Source organism: Gymnoscopelus microlampas (assembly GCF_963454915.1).
Source record: "Gymnoscopelus microlampas genome assembly, chromosome: 22".
In the NCBI taxonomy this organism is placed as follows: domain Eukaryota; kingdom Metazoa; phylum Chordata; class Actinopteri; order Myctophiformes; family Myctophidae; genus Gymnoscopelus; species Gymnoscopelus microlampas.
The window spans coordinates 11,031,733-11,045,832 of record NC_139959.1 but is presented as its reverse complement, the minus strand read 5'-3'; the positions used below and the strand labels follow the sequence as shown (position 1 = coordinate 11,045,832).

Sequence of the window (14,100 nt, the reverse complement as noted above, 5' to 3'; positions counted from 1 at the left end):
TAGCTTCAAGTGAGTGAAGTGGATTGAGACCAGGGCCGTGGTAGTAGACTACATCCTCTGTACAATCTCTATAGACACTGGATACTTCCATTCTTTATGGTCTACTGCTGCCCAACCTTCTGTATAGCGTCTCCTAGGTCTCTCAGCAAAATGTCCTCCTTATCTTTGGAGCCCAGTGATTCCGAGGAACAGAAGAGCTGCTCAAAGACCCACAACGATTCCTTCCACTCCCTGGCACATTTCATAGTAAACCCATTATTTGTCCCCACCCTGAGCTGGCGAGAATTTGGACTCTGGGGTTTCTTCTACTTATGCTTGCAGTTCACAAGTTCACAACAAAATCAATTATTCATCAATCCCTGTAATGTCTATTGGCAACATGGGAAAGAGGAGCAACAAAAGAGAGAAAGAGAGAGAGTGAAAGTGTGTGTGTGTGTGTGTGTGTGTGTGTGTGTGTGTGTGTGTGTGTGTGTGTGTGTGTGTGTGTGTGTGTGTGTGTGTGTGCATATGAATCAATGCGTTTTTGTGTACGCGTTGCGATGCGAGGTAATGCAATGTGAAGTGCGAAGTTGTGTGCAAGATATGGGACAAGGGATGATTCACTAAGCCTTTGAACTGGGGCATAATGCCATTAAAACCCTGATGGAATTATCAGGCCAGAATTTGTGGAGCGTACGCAAGTGGGACAGGCAAAGGGAGAAGGGGCGGGGAGCTGAGAAATAGAGAAAAGAGAGGGAGGGATAAAGAAAATGACCACACAAGGCTAATCAGATTTTATAGATTGACTGGTCTAAAGGGCTGATCTCAACATTTGGTCCACCCAATTGCCTGGAGGCGTGCGAGCGCTTGCGTGTGTGCATATATAGAATGTCTACACAGGCCATGATTTCAGTTTTTTTTTTACCTCCCCCCACAAGTCAATGCCAGATGAAATTGCAATTGATTGGCTGCTCGCAAATCAGAGAGGGGAAATAAAAAGGATGTGGATCATGCTTCTATGATATAAATTTGTGGTGTTGACACGGAGTGGTGACAGGATATGGGTGGATGGTAATACACAGGGGTTGACACTAATGGCTCTTTTTGAATACAAAGGTTAACCCAGTTCCATAACCTGAAACAGCAGCACTATGCACACAAACACTATGGCTTTATAATCTCAGAGAATATTCATGTTTTTGACCTGTAAATGTATGACCTTAATCTAGAATAGTAGAAGAAATGGGGAAGAGGGAGGGGGAGTCCCACACACGGTCTTCACTTACATTTTTTTATTTAATGGTAAAGATACAACGTTTCGGTCACTCTGACCTTCATCAGGCCGGAGAGACCGAAATGTTGTATCTTTACCATTAAATTAAAAAAAACGTAAGTGAAGACAGTGTGCGGGACTCACCCTCCCTTTTCCCTATTTCTTCTACTATTCAAGTTCATTATTCCGACGCGTCTTTTCGTCTCCGTAGGTGTGCAAAAGGAAATTCAATTACCTTAATCTAGAAAATTCTAAGTTGTATCTCTGAATATTGTCCCTCGGCTCCTTAATTATTTATTTTTTAAACCTCTAAAGTTGGCCAGGACACCCAGGACCCATTCAAATTGCATTATAAAACAAAATGTGAGACCCCAGAAGGTTAATCTACAATGGCCCTAATATGGCGTCGTACAAAAAGAAGATGTACATTATGTAATCATTCCTGGAAAGAATTACTAGGCTAGCCTACATACAGCAAATGTATACATTAGCTTGTAGTGTTATGGGAACAATATAATGTTGTGTAGGCATAGCTGACATGAGCTAAAGGTTGTACTGTGAAAATGTAACTGTGGTGCTCAAATTTAAGCTGTGGTGGTGCACCACGGTTAAATGCATATATAGGAAACACTGGTTACATGTGTTATGGAAACAATATTAGTTGGTACATTTGGGCAACAATAACTGCAAATAATTACAGCAATCAAACTAAAAATGTTTTTTTATATACAATTAATCAAGTGCCATAGATTTGAGTATTCTAAGTAGCCCTGCATGTCCACAGCATTGTCTTATATGGAAAAAAGTAAATGTAATGTTTTCAATAGTTGTATAATGTGAAAATAAATCCAGGTACTGTATGCCCCAGATAAGACCAAATTAAGACCCCCCCCCCACAGTAAACCTCAGGAACACTGAAACACTGAAAGAATGATGCTCCCAGACTAGTCTCTAAAAACATTTTAAAAAGAGACAAGACAGATCTCTGTGATCCGCTCTTCATGACATTTGCAAATTGAAAAAAGATTTTGTTCTATGATGTCAAGATTAAGAATCAAAATGATGAAAAGTGTGAACGTCAAAACTTCACTGAGACTGAGTGATCAACAATATCAAAATGTGTATTAGCAATGGCGACAAGCACCATTAAGAGATTTGCTACGCAAAGGGTGTCCTGCCACTAAGACAAAGGACACATTAAGCAGAGTACTCAATCTAAATGCCATCCCATAAAAGAATATGCTAAAACTGCGTAAGAATAAAAGACACAGTGGACCATTTACAGATGCTCCAGTGATTAATTCAATGCTGCCGTACATACGCTGTTAAATATGCAGTACTGTCGCTAGCCAAAATCTCTCATCTTATGGGATGCGACTGCACTTAAACCTTTCTCTGTGCTGAGCAGGGAAACATTTGGACTCTAGATAAGGGGAGATGTAGCTTAGACTTTAGGAAGGGTCTGAGGCTTGCCTCAGATCTATGGTAGAGGAAGGAAAGGGAGGATTCCCACCCTGTAATTTACTAAGGTCTTGGCTGGCCAACTCCCTGGGCTGGTGTACCAACACTTCCCCATTCCCCTGGAGGCGCTTTCTCAAGCGAAGGCAATCCACGCACCAAGCCTTATCACCGATTATTTAACATCTGGGGCCACAGATCACCTGATACGTAACCCCCTGTCAAGATGAGGCGTTTTCCATTCTACAGTTGTTTTACTAGGGTACCGGCTAAAAAGAATAAAAATAAATACACTGTCATCTTCCACTGGCGTCAACTGCATACTACTATGAACAGTGGATTGGCTGTTTTGTGATTTTGTATGTTTTTATAGGAAAGGGACGAATTCTACGCTTACATACCTGTAGTACAAGTGGCTCTGGATTGAAGGCCAAGGTCATGAGCAGCTGCATCCTCTCTGTATCCTTCAGGTTCTTCAGCAGGAAGCTACCCGAGTCTTTGGTCTCTGCGTACCTGCGGACCACGCGGTCCAGCAGCCTCTGGGAGGGGCAGTGCACCAGGTCCGACCATCCTTCCACCACGTCCGGAGTGAGCAGACGAACGTCCCCGTTGAGCCGGGCGAATTCGGTCTTGTACATGGCCTGGATGAGGTCACAGCGCGGCCTGCCCGTGGCCCTCTTGCAGATCTTCTGGTCGATGTCGGCCAGCTCCTGGTTCGAGCCGAGCCGCTTGAGCACCACGCGCCGCGTGCCCTCCCGGGGCTCGCCGTACTGGGCAAAGTAAACGTTTTTGACGTTGAAGACGTCCAAGAACCGCAGCCGGCCCCAGGTCTCGAAGGACACCTGGCCGTTCATGAACTTGCGGCACCAGCTGGTGCCGAAGCACGCGGGACACTTGTTGAGGTTGATGAAGCGTCTGTCGGTGAGCTCGTTCTTCTGGAAGGAGGCGAACAGGTTGTGAGTGTTCATCAGCAGGATGACGAACAGGCCCACCACAAACAGGAGCTTCAGACAGCGGTAGAGGCGGCCAAGCTTGAGCGGCAGGAAACGCAGCATGTTGGGGCAGGATGGGGAAGGGGGGGCAGGGGGGGGATCTTGGGGGGAGGAGGCGCACCGAGATGATCTGTGGGGGGCTCGGCCTCAATGCCTCTCCGTCATGATCCGCTGGAGTAACGCCATCTACTGCGCCAGGCAGGGGTGATGTTGGCACAGATGCCCTGTGCCAAGCCCTGGCAGAGGGCAATGAGTCATGTTCTCCCTTCTGTGCGTGTGCGTGCAACCTCCAACCAAAAGGCCTGAAATCAAGTAGAGAGCAAAAAAAAAGGGAACACATGAGAGCAGGGCAAATGAGGCTACATTTCACAACAGCTGAGACGTTGAATACGGCCGTTTTGGTCATGGGTAACCGGCAAAAAAGACCAGCCAGCACTTTAATTTTCTCAGCACTGGGCCTGTAACTTGAGCCTCCCAAGCACCAACATCCATACCTCCCATAAAACAAAGAAGCACTTTCTGTGGCGTATGAAATTGTTTCACAAATTGGCATTGCTTGGGTCATTTGAGAGAATTCATTGCTTTCTGTGCAGAAATGAGATGGCCCTCAGCCAATGCAATAAACCTGCCCGTGCCAGTTCACAGTCTTTCTCTCTGGGAAATCACTTCTTACAGCCCCCTGATAAAAACTAATAATAAATAAAAGAATGGAAAAAAAGTGGGAAGAATAAAATGTCACTGATCAAATTAAGCGATGTACAACGTCCTCCTTCAGTATCAATAAAATGGTCTGGACTTGGGGGAGGCCTCCAGGGGTTGGCCCTGCAGCTGTAGCAACATCCATCACTGTGGCCCCCCCCAATGCACAGCGGAATAACAATAGACTCTGCATACTGGTGACGCGGAGCTGCACAACTGCAGTTGAACAAATTCTCCCTTCTAAACGGAGGAATCTCTCTTCCTATTGTGAGACGAGTCATGCTGTGAATAGTTTAACCTTTGATCAGAGCTGCCCTGCTTGGTCTTAATCTAGCTTTGAAGTTCTCTCTTTGAAAATGGCTTGTATCGTTAAAATAATGTCTGCCGATTTTAAAGAAAAAACACAAAAAAAAACACATCTGAAATCTCCTCCAGAGGCATGGTGTGAATGCATTTGTTAGGCAGGTTGATTATCATCCATGCTGCCTAGCAGAGCAGGGAGAATCGTAAGAACCAAGCACAGTGGAAAGAAACCAAAGTCTTGGCTCACAATACAAGGACACCACTACGGCCTCAGAAAGCCTCAAAGCCCCTAACAGCACATCCATGATAAAGCCATGTTATACTCATGATTAGCTATTTCGCAATGAGACTTTAGAATTCTCTTTGAGAGAAAATAATACAATGGCTTCAACCATGCAAATTGCCCATAGCCAATTAGAGTACATTAGGACATGCCTATTAGAATAGCTGACTTGAGAGGGCATGGCTAACAAGCAGTGTGATTAGTGTGCATGTCAATGGGTTCCTTGCGCTTCGCGCTCAGATCGAACTGGATGAGATTTGAAAGGACAGAGACAGCAGGCAGCCAAGAGAACATTGGCTGCCGGAGATGTACGGCTGTTACAGCAGTCAGGATGAGGAGCTCAACACAGTACTGCCTTAGACCTTTGTCTGACAATTCCACCGGGTCAGACTCAGGACAACATTAATAATGCAAAACATCTTGTATTGGTGGTGGTGCAAGTGCATCTACTGCTATACCATTTACTCCTGAAGGAAAAAAAATGTCAGTCACCATTTTCTGTTATTCTTAGAACAGACAAAAAGCAAAATGAATGTAGTATGCCCAGGATTTACTTCTTTGTACTATAATTGAACAATAATGTAACTGATCCCTGCATCAAAGAGATGTCTAAATCATTAATTAACTTGCTGTTTTCAGAGGTTTCATTTTCCTTCCTAAAGCTACATTCTCCAGCTACAATGGTTAGGAGGAAATGTGACAAATTTCCTCAGGCTAAGGGGCAACACTTCCTGTCTCTGCAGTTCAGGGTTTCTCCCGGACCAATTTAGTCTGGGCGCACAGCAGAGACTGAATTGGTCAGCGGACTCAGCGCAGACACTAAACGCCAGAAGAATATACCACAATGGCATAATCAAGTCGTGTTTTTCATCATGTACGTGACATCAACCCGTCACACATCCTACACACTTCAAAGATAGTGATCATTGTTATATCTAGATATGAACACGCAAGATATTACATTACATTGCAAAAGGGAATGATAAGGACACTCCCCCACAAATATCCCTTGATGGTTCGAGTGTTTAATAGATTGTTTTAAGTTCAGCTCATTCAATTTCCCTTTGCCGTCAGAAAAACATTCAAGACAATTTAACACTGGCACGTGTGTGTGTGTGTGTGTGTGTGTGTGTGTGTGTGTGTGTGTGTGTGTGTGTGTGTGTGTGTGTGTACAGGACACATGACCGTGACCGATTCACAGGACTTGTTCGCGCACCTGTCATTGAAAGTGTAAAGCCTTCCGTATGAAAAGCTTTACCGTTTACACCGATTCATTAAGTCAGCTTCAAAACAGCACTGCAGTGCTGATGTTTGTTTATTCTGTGATCAGTGATTTGCTGACCAAAGCTTAGCACATTTGTCAAGTCAGACGAAAGTAAGCGTTTGACTTCCAGACGGTGGACGTCAAAGCACGTTCGTCAAGTAAGACTTGGAATTCAAAATAAGACCAACACTGACTTGTACGCCGTTTTTTGAAGAATGCTTAGTTTTCAATGTTGCTACACTTAAAAAATAAAAACAAATATGAACCCATAGTAAATTTATATAGGCTATTGTATCGCTATTGAGATTCAGCATAAATAGAGACATTGTGTCCATATTCCGCAGCCCTCGGCATGCACGTACAAATGCACCCCCTCCAGCACATAACACCTAAACTCATCTTTTTTTCCTGGGGGAAACCACGCAATCCACTACAAAATGTTGCTGTAAAAAGTGTTTTTTTCCGTCTACTGAAAATGTGTTTAGGGTTCACCAATTAATTGTTCAGAAAATGTGCTCTTCTCTACTGCATGGCTGAAATCATTATAGATACAACAGAAAACAGCACAACTAGACTATTCTCAGCTGAACCTGGTGGCTCGGGCACGGACCACACGCTCCTTGTGAGTTGCAAGATACCGAGTTTGAATCAGACTCATGTCATCTCTCACGTCGTCTCCAATCCCTCTGACCTTAGTTTCCAGTCTCTTTACACTATCCAATAAAAAGGTAAACATTATTTAAAAAAGAAAGCTTTTAAAACTAGACTACTCATTTGCAAGTCCTCTAAAATGCATTTCAATGGTCTAACTAATTCAAAGTTCAGGTGGGTTAATTTGAGGAAATTCCTACTGTAAAGTATATGAAATATACACCAATATTTTAATATGTTTTGGGAGTGTAAATTACACCCCCTGCCAAAACACTGCACAACACGCCAACACATTATTATGAATAATGCATTAAATTCAATTATAATAAATAAATAAATAACGCATTCATATTCAGCAGGTTAAGAAAGAACCTAGAAGGCGACAACGGAAATGGGGGAGCAGAGGTGGGGTGCAAGACTGTGCGAGAGAGAGGTAAAAAAAAGCAACATCGATAAGTCAAAGGGATGTCTGTTTTCTATTACAAGGAGTGAGAAGGAAGCTGATTGCTAGGGAGAACAATTGAGCATCCCTGGCACGATATGATCTCCTTTGAGGTACCATTTAGCATCTGACACTGGGCAGCAGTACAGACCTGGCAGCCAAGACTTAGATCAGGAAAGCAAATCTGGGTTCTGGTTGGATGGGAGAGGGTAAGAGTGTGGGCCACAACCTCAGTCAGCCTGAGAAAATGCTTCAGAGCCACCTCTTGATCCCTTCGGGGCAGGCAGTGGAGGCTGGAACAAGCCCTGAACCAGACCTGTACTCGCTGCAGTGTAATGAGATGCATTGGCTCGCCGTTAATGCTGGGATGATAGCGAACAGTTTCTCCTTCTCCTTGAGAGAAAGTGTTGGGCCTCAATTACCTACGGAGCACCACTTGAATTAAGTGGGTGACCTTACTAATTGCTGCAGTCACATAGGGGTGATCTATACAAGCCTCTTCCCCATCCATTAATGGGAGAGATTAAAATTGTAAAGGGATTACAAATGTTAACAATGAAGTGTTTGAACCTCCTCCATGTTTCTCAACTTTGACAGTGACACTCACTGCTATGAGCCCTAATAATTCTACATCAACAGAAGCCTCATTCAAAAGGGCTTTCAGATTCAATTTAATCTTAAGTAACTACTTAGTCACAAACAAGAAAACAAAAACAAAAAACTGAAATGCTCAAGTCTACATCCATGTCAGACAGACATGTCCTGCTGGTTATGGTGTGTACTCTTAGGCATGGCAGCGTATATCCTCTGTACCAGAGACCTGTGCACTCCTTTGGTGACATTTTGACATGATAATTTACAGTGCATAGAGTCAGCCCATGGTCTTCCCGAATGCACCAGTCAATCTATTGGGAAGGTGACTTCAAAGTTCTGTTCTTTTGTAAATTGTGTGGCAGATTTCAACTCAACAACGCTGTTTATGCGTTACTTATTAGAAGATGTCAACCGTGCGTTTAAGTGAGAACAAATGTTCAGAGACAGGAATTACTTTTTTGCTCATGATTGTGGCTTAGTTAGAAGTCCCTTTTTTCCAACAACAAACGTTTTGTTAGATTTGCGCTGACAAGCTGTAACCCTGTCATTCGTGTACCTGTCCAAGTACTCTCAACTCTGGGATTCCTTGCTAGTCGCTACAGGGACTTTCCTAAGGGAACTCAGTGACAGGTCAGGTATCCCAGCCATCTCTTAACTGTATCCTACCCACTGTGGTCAGGGCTTTGCTACGTAGGCTGCCAGCTAATTTAGATAATACTGTCGATGCATTTTCCGTTTACAACCGATGAGCAGGCACGCATAAAGGACTGTGCATGAATTTAATTTCCCTGGGGTTATATGGTGGAGTTGACTTTTCTTTTGTTTTCCATGGTTCAATCTGAATAAACACTCTTACTTGTGTGATAGATTTATGTACCTACAGGGAAATCTGTAATTGGTCCCTTTCCAGAGGCACAGGTGATTGTAAACCGCTTCATGTTGACACAAATGTAAGATCATTTAACCCATTAAGACCTGAGGTCGATTCTACAAATAACTTCCAAATCAGTAGTTCTCAAACTTTTTCATGTCAAGGACCCCCAAATTGATATATAGTCAAGTGTTCAAGACGGATCCGTCCAATTTTTCATATTCCATCCTGATTGTCAAATTCCGAACATTGCTGGCCCACAATAACCTACCTGACCTGGCAGAGACATGTGCTCAAAGGAGCACTTTTTCTAGTTTTGCATTAAATCTGTTCTCGTTTACAAGCAGAAGCAACCCTCAAGATGTGGGAGTTATTTGAAATAAGGGCTATTCATTATAGTACAGCCCCTACACAGGGCTTCATGGTAGATTCGACTTCTCAGGTTGCCGTTTTTTTTTTTCAGTCAAGGTACGGTTTCAGAGCTTAATTAAAGCCAGATACAGCTCATTCTAATACAGATGTGCCCCCATCCTAATAGAACAGCAGTGAAATTTAAAGCAACGTTTTCTTTTGGACCAACCTCACTGTGCCCGCAGAAACGTGTTTAAAATTACCTACCCACCAACCCCACCCCCACACACACACGCCTTCTGCTGCAAGGCACAGAGGGATGGAGAGATGGAAGCCGTGGGAGGAGGGTAAGCAAACCGCCCTAGCCTGGGATTTAGAGCCCCCACATTAGTTTACAATACTGAGGGAAGGTCCTGCTTTGGGCAAACGTCAAATTACCACTCATCATTGAGTGCTGTTGCCAAAAGTGTGAAGAATGTTTCTCAACCTGTTCACTTAACAAAACAAAAACAATACAAATGAAAATAGTTTTGGTGGTGTGCGGAATTTGAACAAAATGGCAAAGAGAGCAAATAAAAATGCTAAATTCTTTGTTAGTGGACAACAGACAAGATGTGCGATGATAGGCCAGGAGCATGATGTAAACTCGAAACAGAATGACGAAAAAAGCATCCTAAAATGTTTAATTTCATAAAACCAGCCTGATTTTCACAAAATAATCTGGATGGCCAAGATGGGGTTGAAAAGGAGACATCCATCTTGAATAACCTTTCGCTCTGCTCATTGTGTAAGACGATGCAATCACTCAATGGTGTGAGAGGGCAAGGCTACTCTCCAGCTAACCCATTTTGCTCATGGCACCAGAGTCTAAACTTTATTACGATATAATAAAGCCAAGCCTGACATGAACATGCTTGATTAATTTCATTTGATCCTTAAAAGAGGGAGTGCAAAGAGATAGTAAAATGAGAACGAAAAAGACTAAAAGAGAGAAAGGGTTAGTATCCGTATCAGAGATAGAGAGAGAAGGCAGAGAAGAGAGAGAGAGAATGATGAGACATTGAGGGAATTCAAATCAATATAACCAAGGTAGTGCCAGGAGACAGGAGGGTGTGAGAACATGCTCTGTGATATGAATGGATACAGATCAATTGAGTCCAGAGCAACTCATGTCTGCCTGTTCCTAGGCATTGCTCAAGCTTTTGTCTGCTTATCAAACTTTTAAACATGCCTTCTGTTTTCCCTCTCCATCCAAAAGAATTTGTGATGATTACCCACACGTGCGTGCGTGTATATATATATAAATACACACACATACACACACACACAGACACAGACACACAGACACACACACACACACACACACACACTTAGAGCCAAGAATTGAGTATTACACAATCTGAACAACTTAGTTATTGTATTATTGGGGCCAATTTCTATGCCTTAATTTGGTACAGTGGAGAGAGACAGGAAACACAAAGAGTAGGGAGTGACATGCAGCAAATTGTCCAGCAGGCCAGGAATCGAACCAGGGACTCATTTGAGGCATCCGTACCCATGTGGTACGTGCCCCATTCCCAACCTTTTCTGGATCAGGGCCCCCTTAAACTCTTGAAAGCATTCGCGGCCCACCCATCTGACCACAGTGGTCCGACTGGCATGTTTACGTTAATGATAAATCAATGGAATGTGTTCCGGCTTGATCAATGGATTTTTCAAGGATTCAAAGAAAAAATATAAATGTAATATTAATGATGTATCATTATCAAAATATTAAGTGTTTTGCCAATTATTCGGGTATGCCCACTTGCAATAACCCACCCCACCAGTGCGCCGCCCACAGGTTGGGAATCACTGCTTTATTTAACAAAGCATTTTGTTCATTTGCTGCCTTCTTCCTCTTTAAACAACGTGTGAGACACTGTTTACATGGGGGTCAATCCCCGTGGAGGACCCTGTAAGAAAATAAATTTGATTGGCATAGGGTGAAATATTTGATGAGTTATTATTTTCTATAATCCACTTTCTGCATATGCAGACAATGACATAGCCTTGCTGCGGCTACTCAGTTATACTGTAGGCTTATTTAGCAGAACCCATGATTTATGTACATATCAGAAGAGATTAATAAGTTGTTAGCCTACACCACATGCACATAATGCTGTGACACGACCCTACCCTGTCTACCTCGTCTTTTCTACACTCCACTCACTTATCCGCGTATGTCGGCATTGATGCAGCTATGGCAAAAAGACTCAATTATTAGCTGCATTATGTTAGAGCCAACTTCAGCGGTCACGTCCAATGTGGCTGAATCTTTCTCTCCATCTTTAGTCTTGCGCTCCCTGTTGCTCTGCCTCAAATCTCTTTCTTTTCTTCAAACCTTGATTTTTATCTGGCGTTTGGCCAAAGATTGGTTTTAAAATCATCTTTTCCAAGGCTACAGAAAAGAAACACCGCTCCACATTTGATCCTGCTGCGGATTGTTGTGAACAGTGTTGCCATGTCGGCTTATTATAAGCGACTTGGTGCTTGTTTTTCAGTAAAGTCGCTTGTAAATATTGGTAGTTGCGGGTTGCGTTTTTTTTTGGCTTGTTTTTAAAGTGTAGTTGCTTATTTTGGGCTTGTATAGGCTATAGGTTTAAACGGCTCATGTAGTCTAGTCTTTTCTTTTTGGCTCATTTTCATAGTCTTGGTTTCTTGTTTTTCCTCGCAAAACCTGGCAACACTGGTTGTGAACACTCTCGAGGGACTGACAGCAGCAGTGAACTGCAGGCGTGCAAAGCTCAGTCTGCCGTGGCTGCCTTTAAAATACGACATATCAGGCTTTTGAAAGTCATTATTAAAACAATTTCTTATTTTTGTGGTAATATTTTAACTGACCAAGTGAAATAGCTGGCCTGGTCTATTTCAAAAAGGTAAGAAGGATGCATGAGCAGGGAAAAGGCAGACCCACTTGAGGGGTCCGGGGAGGGCTAAGTCCCTTCTGTGCAGAAGGCTGCTGGCTAGTACACAGTCATTCAGACATCATAGACTTCTTGTGCACATCAGTTCTGCAATGTGCCAGGAATGCCCTTGTTTTGTCTTGGTTCTTTGTGGCAGAGAATGACCCTTGCATGACCTTTTTTTTAAAAAGCATTTTCTTGAAAATCTACCATAGAGAAAATGTTTGCTCTCGTCTTTAACCTCAATTCTAACCTCCAACTTCAGCCGTGACTAGTGTAGCTCCACCTGCATCATTCCTTCCTAAATCACTCATTCTGAAAGTAAAAAAATAGGGCGAAATATAATTTTTGATTAAGGCCTAAATTGATATATAGCTTCACATAGGGGCGATTTATACACTTTCTATAAATGAACTAAAGAACAAGGTAGACAAATTCCATGTGGAAGGGGGAAAAGATAATAGATATGGAACAGAGAGATATGGATAAGAGAAAAGAAAGGTAGAGACATCTTTCTATCCAGTATCTATTACTATTGGTCTGGTGTTTTTTACAGAGTGGGATTCACCTCAGATTGATGCATTTACGTTTTAAGTCGACATCGTACACCGGTGTCACACTGAACATGGCGATCTACAAGCTCATAACGCATCTCCGTATAATAGCGCGGAATGTCCTGAGGTTTGGTGCGTGACACCGCCGTACGACCATATATGAACAAAATCAGACAGAAGGGGGAGGGGGGCTCGTTGCCTGTAGAGAAAGACAGGCACTCTGGAAAGAGGGAGAGAGAGCGCGTGGGGCCCACCTGTACCGCGCCAGCCAGTACAAAGTCCCGCATTCACGTTGGCTCTGATTGTATTGTTAACATCGCTGTAAATGTGTGGAATGTCCCGCATTATTATGAGGACAATATTTGCAGGAATCGATAAATATGTGCAATTCTCACAATCCTGTGCCGGAATTCAGGCACCGTTGATGTTAGCCGACATGACATGTTTTTTGGGGGGGGCTTTTTCTGCCTTTATTGATAGGTATTTAGTAGACTGACAGGAAGTGGGGAGAGAGATGGGGGGGGGTGACACGCAGCAAAGGTCGTCGGGATCGGGACTCGAACCCGCAACACACTGTCAGGGTGGATTACCAGCCTATAGGTGCCCAGACGGCTACGCCAGCCGCCCGGGCCATATAACAATGTTTTAACATTAGCTTTCGTTATCGTGTTACCGTTACTCTGAGTGAGTGACACTCGGGGTGTTCCACAAGTGTATACAATGTCCAGCTTGGCAGAAACAGCAGCCAGCCAGGGACCGGGGACCTGTATGAGCGGTTTATTATCACACACCCTTTATCTCTGTATTCTTCAGATTTGCAGCCAGCCAACCATAAACTTTTAAACATATATGCAAATTATTGAGCAGCTTATGAAGGCCTCTTATTATTATTTAAACAACACAATGAATAGGCAAATACAGTAGCCTATAGCAATAAGCAAATGACGTCAAGCACCATTTGTCATTGTTCTTCTGTTGAATGATGATTACAAGGTGAATGTGTCCAGGAGATAAACAAGTTGCACTCCAAATCAATACACCAATCAGCATGAGAAGCAGCCCACAAGTCAAATATATAAAGCCACGTAGCCTACATGTCTTTTGGGTTGCCACTTGTAATAAAAGCACTTGCTTAGACTCTAAGCAAGTGCTTTTATTACAAGTGGCAACCCAAAAGCCTTAGAGGAACCATTGTCTGGCATGAAAAGATAGTAAGATGCAAAACGTGATTAAATTTAAAGAAAGCGACTAGCAGAATAGTCTGCAAAATAAAATGATTGTCTATAGGCCTACTTTGCCCATATACATTGGCTCAATAAGGAGACAGGGATGATAAATAGAAGAAGTGTCATAAATGAGTATGGTTGTACTAGACTAGAGTATGCCTGCATTCTCTTTGAGCAGGCATGCAGCATGCATCCTCTTCAGCTTTGACAACACA

General features: G+C 43.1%; 1 protein-coding gene across 1 annotated transcript in view; it reads right to left on the bottom strand.

The window, feature by feature from the left end:
• dipk2ab (divergent protein kinase domain 2Ab) overlaps positions 1 to 14,100 on the bottom strand; it is a 41,467-nt gene that overhangs the window by 23,248 nt on the left and 4,119 nt on the right. Inside the window, exon 2 of the mRNA XM_084049015.1 lies at positions 3,112 to 4,004. Within this exon, the coding sequence (XP_083905141.1) occupies positions 3,112 to 3,765 (654 nt within the window). The 5' untranslated portion in view covers positions 3,766 to 4,004. The remainder of the gene's footprint in view (positions 1 to 3,111; positions 4,005 to 14,100) is intronic.